General features: G+C 39.8%; 1 protein-coding gene across 1 annotated transcript; it reads left to right on the top strand.

Moving 5' to 3' along the window:
* Positions 1-2,763: 2,763 nt before the first annotated feature.
* On the top strand, positions 2,764-3,264 carry LOC138898848 (uncharacterized). Its single transcript, XM_070184954.1, has one exon. It carries the CDS (start codon positions 2,764-2,766, stop codon positions 3,262-3,264), a length of 501 nt encoding a protein of 166 aa, XP_070041055.1.
* Positions 3,265-11,341: the final 8,077 nt, after the last annotated feature.

Genomic DNA, 11,341 nt, shown 5'->3' with positions numbered 1-11,341 from the left:
TGCGTTCATAGACCGTCCACAGGATTTTATAACACCATATACCTATGTGGTCATAGACCGTCCATAGGGTTTCATAACACAATATACCTATGTGTTTCATAGACCGTCCATAGGGTTTCATAACACATTGAAAACAGAAGTACAAATACGTACCTCTCATAACCTTTCATACCACATATCACCTAATCTGTAATTTCAACCACTTACAACATTATTATTTCATTGGCTCTCTTGACCATACACATGATTCTTTATTCATGGTGCAATGGCCGTATTTCATATTCCACACTTTCATTTCTTCCCTTTCATAGATCATCATCATAATTATCAACAAATAGAATATTCCGGAAATCATAACTTTAAATTCATTAGTAATGAAGGCTTTAAACACAATCGATTTCTTTCCAATAAATGGAGTAAAATGATTGGCAATCAAAGTACAAGTTAAAATCATACACAATTTCTACTCACGAATATGTAAGAACGCAAAACACATTGAAAATTACTTACAAAGCCTAGCATTAGCTAAAACAGCCACATATGGGCATCACTTGAGTTCATAAACTTTTAGCCGATTATATTGTCGAAGTCAATTTTGGAATAGTTGAGTCAAAGCTCATTTCATAATCTTTCTCATTTTATTTCATTTCATTGGCACCATTGGTCACAAGTATAACTTTCACTATTGGCACTTTGGCCACACTTTATATTCCCAATTTACTGATTTCACTTCCAACCATCTTTATAGGTTATCAACAATAAGACATTCCCAATCAAGACTTTAGGTACACATATGAGCAATTAAGAACCTTAAGAATATTGAGATTTTCTCACACAATTTGGCATACTAGCTTTCATTTGAAATACAATTCAAACCACCACATTTTAATAAACAACCCAGACTTTGAAACTCACGGAAACATTATGGAATTCAATTCCAAGAGAGAAAGTTTAGCTAACATACCTCAATTGCGCTTACCTTAAATTACTACAACGTTATGAAAATTCTAGCAATCCCAATCTATTTGAGACATAACAAAATTGAACCATAATTAGGAAGATATTCATGGTCTCAGCTCATTTGAGCATTTTATCAAACACTAAGCGTGGATTAAGGTTCAAGGTCCTTTTATGGAGGAATCCATCATCCCACAACCCAATCTTTATCATTTTTAGCTCAACAATCTTTCTACACCCTTTGATAACACATGCATGTAAAATAAACAACCCTCTTGCCCAGAAATTATCTTGCTTATTACCCATTTCTAGACAAAATTCGAAATTGAGGGTTAGGGTGTAGAATCTTACCTCTAGGATGAATACCTAGTGAGTTTCCCTCCTTGATCTTCCAAAACATGAGCAGGAATTGAATAATCAATTATTGAGGAACACCTTCTCACTCTAGGGCACTCTCTCTCACTCTAAAATATCAGATTATACCTCAAAAATGACCCAATGAGTGTATTTAACGAAATAGGGTCAGGTTTTAAAAACCCAAAAATGAAGCTCCGGAACAGGTTCTGCGGTCGAATATGCGACCGCATATCGATCGCATAATTGGTGTCCAAAATGACCAAAAATCTGCCTGAGTTTGCGGTCACTATACGGTCCGCATAACTGTTATATGGTTGCATAGTACACCGCATAACAGTTATGAGTTTGCATAGTTGACCCATGTGAGGTCTATACCGACCATCGGAGTCTCCAGCATCTGTTCAAGTAGAAGGATCTTAATTTGCGGCAGCGGAGATTGTTAGAGTTGCTAAAAGACTATGATATCACCATACTATGTCAATTCGGGAAGGCCAATCTGGTGGCCGATGCATTGAGTAGGAAGGAAGAGAGTATGGGCAGTTTGACATATTTACCAGCAGCAAAGAGGCCACTAGCCATGGATGTTCAGGCTTTGGCCAATCAGTTTGAGCCTAGCTGGGTTCCTGCTTGTGTGGTTTCTCGGTCTTCCTTGTATGAGCGCATCAGAGCACGACAGTATGATGACCCCCATTTGTATGTCCCTAAGGACACGGTGCAGCACGGTGATGCCAAGGAGGTTTCTATTTGACATGACATGTTATTGCGAATGCAGGGCCGGATATGTGTTCCCCATGATTATGGGTTGTGTGAGTTGATCCTTGAGAAATCCCACAGTTCGCGGTATTCCATTTATCCGGGTGCCGGTAAAATGTATCAGGATTTGAGGCAATACTATTGGTGGAGAATAATGGAGAAAGGTATGGTAGAGTATGTGGCTCGGTGCTTGAACTATCAGCAGGTGAAGTACGAGCATCAGAGGCTGGATGGTTTACTTCAGAGAATTGAGGTTCCCAACTGGAAGTGAGAGCCATGGATTTCGTTGTCAGGCTTCAACGGACCTTGAAGAAATTTTACGCAGTGTGGGTTATTGCAGATACACTGACCAAGTCTACCCACTTTATTCCGATTGTGACTGCCTATTCTTCAAAGCAGCTAGCCCAAATGTATATCCGTGAGATTGTTCGCCATCATGGGGTGCCAATGTCCATTATCTCCGATCGAGGCACACAGTTCACATCGTATTTTTGGAGAGTTGTATAGCATGAGTTAGGCACACAGGTTGAGTTGAGTACATCATTTCACCCACAGACTAATGGGAAATCCGAACGCACTATTCAGATCTTGGAGTAGATTCTACGTTCTTGTACTATGGATTTCAAGGGTTCATGGGATCAGTTTCTATCGCTTACAGAGTTTGCCTGCAACAACAACTACCAATCAAGTATGTAGATGGCTACTTATGATGCCTTATATGGGCGGCAATGTCATTCTCCAGTTGGTTGGTTTGAGTCGGGAGAGGCTATGTTGTTGGGCACCGATTTGGTTTTGGATGCCTTCAAGAAAGTCAAGTTGATTCAGGATCGGCTTTGTACAACACAGTCTAGGCAGAAGAGTTATGCTGATTGGAAGGCTAGTAATGTAGCATTTATAGTGGGACAGAGGATTTTGCTTCGGGTATCACCCATGAAGGGTGTGATGAAGTTAAGTAAGAAGGGCAAGCCGAGACGTAGGTATGTTGGTCCTTTTGAGATCCATGAGAGAGTTGGCGAAGTGGCCTATAGGTTTGTGTTGCCACCCAGCTTATCAACAGTTCAACCAATGTTCCATGTTTCCATGATCCCGAGGTATTATGGCGATCCATCACATGTATTAGATTTAAGCTCAGTCCAATTGGACAAAGATTTGACTTATGATGAGGAGCCGATGGCTATCTTGGACAAGTTGGTTTGAAAGTTGAGGTCAAAGAACATTTCTTTAGTGAAGGTTCAATGGAAGGGTCATCCGGTGAAGGAGGTAACCTGGGAGACCGATCATGACATGCGGAGTCGTTATCCTTGCCTTTTTGGCACTTCAATTACGTCTCTATGCACATTCGAGGATGAAGGTTTGTTATAAGAGGGAGAGAAGGTAACGACCCGATCGGTCATTTTGTGTATTTGAGCCCCATTTTTCTATTTGATGCATCACACATGTGTATTTATTATTTTATTACTTACGTAGTTGGTTAGTTTCGTTCTGGGAAGGTTTGGGTTGATTTGGACCCTTTGGTTCTTGGTTTAGAAGCTTAAGTTGGAAATATTGACCGAATCTTGACTTTTGTGAAAACGACCCCGGAACGGTGTTTTCATTGATCTCTTTCCACACTCTCAAGTTGGTGGGCATAGTGAGCCTTAACTAATATTTTCATTTGCTTTTCCAAGGTGCGGATATCATCATCATTTTGAGTTAGTGCTTGTTTTAAGTCCTCGAGTGCCAAGTTGTGCTTCTCCTCATTTTCAAGAATGGCCTCCAACATTAGCATCATCCTCTCATTTTGAGCATTTAAGAGTTCTTCTTTGTTTTGATCAAGTGCCAAGGAAGGATTTTCGGCTTCCACATCTAAGGAAGGTTCTTGGCTATCATTCACTTCCAAGGCTTTTTGGACCTCTAAAGCTTCAAGCATTTTCCCTTTTGTGAATTCAACCTTTCAAGCGCCAAATCATTTTGGAGACTATTTTCCAAAAGTTCCTCCAAGGCATTTTGCTCTTTGTTTCCTCCCTCAAGTAGGCATTCTAACATGAGCTTGAACTCTCCATTTATACCATGCTCCACCTCTTCCACTTCCATACCCCTATACTTATCATCACAAAAAGTAGAATCATCATAGCGGGTTTGGGGAAGGGAAGGACAAATAAGCATAATTATCCCAATGACCATTTTGACGACCACACTTATCACAAATACTCCACTCATGGGTTTGAGATTGTGCGCACAATCTGCCCCCGGAATAATTTAAATAATTTTGCCACGAGTGTGGTCCTCCACAATAAGGACAAGGGTCATCAAAGTATGAACAACTACCATCCGACCAATTTTCATTATGCGATGCCATTTTTCAAAATTAAGAAAATAACCAAGAAACAAATAAGAAGACAAAGATAAGAAAGAGAATTACACAAATATTCACAAGTTTGGACCAAAGCACTTACGCTTACTTCTCAAACAACCTAAATACGCCAAATTGTTCCCCGACAATGGCGCCAATTTTGATGACATCCAAATCCACTACTAAAAAGTAAATGGACACAGTCGCATGCAATATAATTTACCCAACCATGAGTCGGGGTCGAATCCCACAGAGAATAATATGTAGGCGATTAGGCGTGTAAGAGAATTATCACTTATTATGCTAAGCCAAACACTTAGAATGGTTTTGAGAAAATATTTATAACTAATTGCAAAAATGTAAACTAACCTAGAAAGCAAGTAAAATGATGAATGACTACAAGCATGGATGCATTGGGAATTACACTCAAGTAACGATCCAATGTATTTCACGATTTTACAAATATGAGCAAGTTTATGTTAATTAACCTCGGGTAATAATTCTATATTAGCTTCTTCCGAAGACTAACAAGACTTCCTAATTGAATTATCCCTAAAACAATTAAGAGATTAAGCACACCCGAATATGGCTAGAAGTAGTTCAATCCTATCCCTAAGTAGAATCTATAAAGTGAGGGTTAAAGCCTCAAGTTCTTGTTAATTAATCTTTCCTAACCCCAAATTATCTTTCCCAAAATTAATTCGAAGTAAATGGGCGAGTCCTAGGGTTAGCTAATCCCTTTGAAAACATTAAAGAACAAGAATAATTAAAGAAACAATAACTCACTTCATAATAAATAAAAATCATTCAATACATAAGCACAACAAGATATTTAATCCAACACTTTAAATATGAATATTCCAATATACAAGATTCAAGTGTTGGAAAAAATACTACACTTAAATATACAATACAAAGCAAGGAAATGAAGAAATGAACATAAATGGGTAAGAAATTATCAACCAAAAGCTTCAAATCTTCAAGACCCAAGTGTGTGTGCAAGAACCCTAGCTCCAAAACTTGTCCTACCTAGTCAAGAGACTGAAAAATAAGCCAAAGATATGCCAAAGATCTCTTTCCAATAAGCTAGGTCGTGTATTTGTGGGTTTGGAGTTGAAAAAATGTGAATTGTAAATCATATCTAGGTCTGAAGCCCGTTGACCGCAGCTGCGGAAGTATCCTCATAGGTGCGGCTCAGCAGATGCGGATAGCCTGTCACAGAAGCGAACTTTGAAGGGAACATTGACTCCGCAAAAGCGGACTTGCACTCGCAAATGCGCTACTGCGTATGCGGTGAATCGATCGCAGAAGCGATTTTTGCCTTCCAGGCCTTCTTCCGCAAATGCGGCCATTTCCTCGCGGATGTGAGGTCGCAAAAGCGACCAGTGTTCCATAGATGCAGAATCACTGAATAATTTTGCATTGTTTCAACTTATTTTTGCTCAATTCCACTTCAATTGAATTCAACCCTCTTCATGGCATCATTTACCTGAAAATCTAGCAATACACACCATAAAAAACCACATATTATAATTGAAGGACGCAAAATCTAAAGAAAAGAGACTAAAATAAGTGGTAAATCTCTCCAAGGTTAGAAATTGATTAGAATCACTTACCCAAGGTTTATAGGTGAAATTCCCCTCTCCAAATCGCCTCCTACCGAGTCTAGGGTTCAAAAATGAGAGAATGTGTTCAAAACTTCCGTCTCCCAACCCTTTAACCAACTGCAGATGTTGCATTTGTGACAAAGGTTTTTCATTTGCGAACCCTCGCAATTGCGGACTAAGGCGCGTATTTGCGAACTCGAGAAAAGGCTTTCCAATTACGAACTGGCCTTCATCGCAAAAGCGAAAGTTTATTCGCAAATGCAAATAGTACTAAAATCCTACTACCTTCGCAACTGCGAAGGAGAAGTCGTAATTACCACAACAGACCCCCTATTGTCACCTTCGCAATTGCGACATCAGAGCACCAACACACCAGCACACCAGCAGTTCATTTTAAGTTAAAAACCATTCTGATACATGTCTGGAATTCATCCGAACCCTCGGGGCTCCAAACCAAACATACACACAAGTCTAAGAACATCATATGAACGCACTTGCATGATCAAAACATAAAAATAACATCTAAAACTACGAATCGAACACTAAAACACATGAACTTCAAAGTAAAGTTCAAGAATTTCTAAAATTACAACTAAACGTCTGAATCCTATCAAATCAACTCCAAACGACACCAAACTTTGCAGACAAGTTCTAAATACCATAATGGACCTATTTTAAGTCCCAAAATCAAATTCCGAGCTCGAGAGCTAAAACTCAACCTACGGTCAAACGTTTCAACTTTAAATTGCTAAATTTTGGTAAATCAGCACAAAGAAACCTACGGATTTCCAAAATCAATTCCAAGCTTATGCCCAAGTCCGAAATCGTGATATGAAGTTATCGGATCCATAAAAATACAGTTTTGGTGTCATTTTCACAAAAGTCAAAGTTCGATCAATACTATTTAATTTAAACTTCTAAGTCAAGAATCAAGGCTCCAAATCAACCCAAAAGAATCCTGGAACGAAACTAATCAACCCCGCAAGTCATAAAATTATAAACACACGTGTGAAGCATAAAAAGGGATTAACGGGGTGCAATTACATAAAATGACCGATAGGGTCGTTACATTCTCCCCCTCTTAAAACAAACGTTCATCCTCGAACGTGCATAAGGACATACCTGAAGTGGCGAATAGATGAGGATAACGACTCCACATGTACTGCTCGGTCTCCTATGTCGCCTCCTTGACCAGATGACCCCTCCATTGAACCTTCACTAAAGCAATACTCTTTGATCTCAACTTTCAGACCTGTCGGTCCAAGATAGCCACAGGCTCCTCAATATAAGTCAAATCCTCATCCAATTGGACTATGCTGAAGTCTAGAACATGATATAGATCACCATAATACTTTTGGAGCATAGAGACATGGAACAGCAGATGAACAACAGATAAACTAGGTGGAAATGCAAGCTTGTAGGCCACCTCACCAATCCTCACTAGGATATCAAAAGGTTTGATATAACTAGGGTTCAACTTGCTCTTCTCCCGAACCTCATCACACCTTTCATGGGTGAAACCCAAATCAAGACTCGCTCTCCAACCATGAATGCACCATCGCGAACCTTCTGATCCGCATAACTATTATGTCTAGATTGAGTTGTCGAAGCCTATCCTGAATAATCTGGACCTTCCCCAAGGCAACTCAAACTAAATCTGTGCCTAATAACTTAGCCTCTCCCGGCTCAAACCACCCAACTGGAGAATGACACTGTCTTCCATATAGAGCCTCATACAGAGCCATCTGGATACTCTATTGGTAGTTGTTGTTGTAGGCAAACTCCACAAGTGGCAAGAACTGATCCCAAGCACCCCTCTGAAATCCATAACGCATGCACGAAGCATATCCTCCAATATCTGAATAGTGCACTCGGACAGTCCGTCCGTCGAAGGGTGAAATGATGAACTAAACTCAACCCGTGTGCCTAGATCACATTGTACAGCTCTCCATACATGTGATGTGAACTGCGTACCCCAGTCACAGAAGATATATACATACGCCATGAAGTCGGACAATCTCGCGGATATAAAACTGAGCCAGCTCCTCTAAAGAATAGATAGTCACTACCGGAATGAAATGAGCTGACTTGGTTAACCTATCCTCAATCACCTTGTGATGACCCGATAGGTCATCTTATGTTTTAGAACCTAATTCTGCACTTTGAAGCCTTAAATACCTCATTTTATCCTTTTTAGATTTGCGTGCATAGTCCGAGTTTTTTTCCGAAAAGCTTTTATGTTAAAAACTGAGAAAATATGAAATTGTTGCCTTAAAAATCCATTTGAGTTGACTTTGGTTAATGTTTTGAGTAAACAAACTAGGATTTGTGTTTTGACGGTCCTGTGGGTCCGTATCGTGATTTGGGACTTGGGCGTATGACCGGAATCGACTTCGGAAGTCCCTAGCCCGAGTTATCGCACTTTGTTAAAATTTGAAAGTTAAAGGCTTAATGACTTTGAAATGTTTGACCAATATTTGACTTTTTGGATATCGGATCCGTATTTTGGTTCCAAAACTTGGTATAGGTCTGTCAAATTTGGTGAGAAACGGAGTTGGTTTGACGTGATTCGGACGTCCGATTGTGAAATTAGAAGTTCATGAGTTTCCTTGAAAATTTCCTTTGATTTGATGCTAAATTCATAGTTCTAGGTGTTATTTTGTCAATTTTGATCGCACGAACAAGTTTGTATGATGTTTTTAGACTTGTGTCCATAATTGGTTTAGAGCCCTGAGGGCTCGGGTGAGTTTCGGATAAGCTACGGAGTGGATTGGACTTAGAAAATATTGCTGGTGTGTCTCAGTTCTGGTGCAGGCCTATGATCTCGCATTTGCGAGGTCACGCCTTGCATTTGCGATATGGCAGCAAACCTGTCAGTTTTGCATTTGTGAACATGACCTTTACATTTGCGAAGAGACCCAATTGCGCAATTGCGACTAGGTTTTCGCTTTTGCGATGGGGACTGGGGGGAGCTACTTCGCATTTGCGATCGATGGGTCGCATTTGCGATCGATGGGTCGCATTTGCGATCATGCTAGTTCGCATTTGCGATTGATTCTTCGCATTTGCAGGGTTCGCATTTGCGAACCCCAGGTCGCAAATGCGACATCTGCAACAGATCAAAATGGGACTTAGACGGGATTTTTGTTCATTCTCTCAAATTTTCAAACTTAGAAACCCTAAAGGCGATTTTTCAAAGAACTCTTCTTCCCCAAATCATTGGTAAGTTATTCTAAACTAATTTCTTTCACTACATTTCCTAAGATTTCAACCTAAAATCTTGTGTTTTCATGGTGGAAATTGGAGGTTTGGGTAGAATTAGGAATTTTTGTAAAATGGGGATTTAGACCTTAAATTGAGGTCGGATTCTTGTAAAATGGGTAATCGGGTTTTGGTCCGAATTCCGGGATCGGACCAAGCGGTCTCGGGGGTTGATATTTGTTGACTTTTTGAATAATGACCTAAATTGAATCCTTTGCAATCGTGGGTAGTTCCTAAGACTTAATTTGAATCGTTTGGTTGGTAATTTACTAGATTCTATTGGTTCAGAGGCTTGTTTGAAAGGCAAAGTTGTGATTGAGCTTTGAGTGGACCTTTGGAGAGAGGTAAGTGTCATGGTTAACCTTGACTTGAGGGATTAGGACTTGTTTGTCTATTTGCTACATGTTTAGATGTTGGGTACAACGGTGATGATTACTTATGCGTTGTTGTCGGGTTAAAGCATGCGGGTGGGACTTGTTCCTTGTAGTTTATTGCTTACTTTAATCCTGTTATCCATGCTTAGACTAGTTACTTACTAAATTGATTGTTCTTACAGTGTTTATGGGCTTTTGTGATAATTGAGTATTGATTCCAAAGTCGAGATTCGTATTGTGGAACCATTGTTGAAGTAAGGCTTGTTCTTGTTGATTCTATCTCCCTGCTATTACTTGTTCATTGTTATGTGGTAAGGGAGAATGTAATGCACGAAGGGTGATGTCGTGTTAACCTTGACTTGAGGGATTAGGACTTGTTTGCCTATTTGCTACATGTTTAGATGTTGGGTACAACATATATGTGAGGTGACGAGTACTTATGCATTGTTGTCGGGTTAAGCATGTGGGTGGGACTTGTTCCTTGTAGTTTATTGCTTACTTTGATCCTGTTATCCATGCTTCTTACCATGTTTACGGGCTTTTGTGATAATTGAGTATTGATTCCAAAGTCGAGATTGGTATTATGGAACCATTGTTGAAGTAAGGCTTGTTCTTGTTGATTCTATCTCCCTGCTATTACTTGTTCATTGTTATGTGGTAAGGGAGAGTGTAATGCACGAAGGGTGATGCCATGCCATATTATGAGTGTAATGCACGAAGGGTGATGTCGTGCCATATTATGAGCGTTAATGCACGAAGGGTGATGTCGTGCCATGTTATGAGAGTTAATGCACGAAGGGTGATACCGTGCCGTATCTATTGATTTACATTGTGAGGTTGATAGTAAAAGCATGAAGGGTGATGCCGTGCAGTATCATTATTCCATTGTGAGGCTGAGAGTAAAAGCACGAAGGGTGATGTCGTGCAATATTCTTTATTGTGCTTAATTGTTTTCACTGGTTAAAGGCATATTGACTGTTTTGGTTATCATTTCCGTTGTATTTCTCATATCTTGTATCCCTTTTAGCATGTCCCCCTCCCAATAGTACATGGTTAGCTTTTATCTATTGTTATCTTGTACATATACTATTATTTGCACAGGTTTATTATGTGAGTGTCTTGTCATAGCTTCGTCACTAATTTGTAGAGGTTAGGCTCAACACTTACGAGTACATGGGGTCGGTTGTACTCATACTACACTCTATACTTCTTGTGTAGATTTTGGTACCGGCCTTAGATGATCGTGAGAGTCGGCAGTCCGGACTTGCTTATCGGAGACTCAAGGTAGAACTGATGGCGTCCGCAGACCTTGGAGTCCCTTTCTAGTTTTCTTATTTTACTATTTCTTTTCATTAAAAATAGTTGTATTTTCTTCAGACTCTATTTGTAGCAAATCTTAGAAGCTCGTAAGTTGTTACTCCAGATCCATATTGTATCAAATATTATGGGCTTTATGTTATTCCACATTTCAGTTAGCTTTTATTTAGCTTGATTGATTTTGTTATTGAAATTGACTAAAGTTGGCTTAAAGAATCCTCTAACGTTGGCTTGCCTAGCAAGTGAAATGTTAGGCCCTATCACAGTCCCGAAGGTGGGACTTCTAGGTCGTGACAAGTTGGTATCAGAGCACTAGGTTACCTAGGTCTCACAATTCACGAGCAGGCTTAGTAGAGTCTGGAGGATCGGTACAGAGACATCTG

The sequence above is a fragment of the Nicotiana tomentosiformis genome, chromosome 9, assembly GCF_000390325.3.
Source record: "Nicotiana tomentosiformis chromosome 9, ASM39032v3, whole genome shotgun sequence".
Taxonomy (NCBI): Eukaryota; Viridiplantae; Streptophyta; class Magnoliopsida; order Solanales; family Solanaceae; genus Nicotiana; species Nicotiana tomentosiformis.
This window is presented reverse-complemented; position numbering and strand designations above follow the sequence as displayed.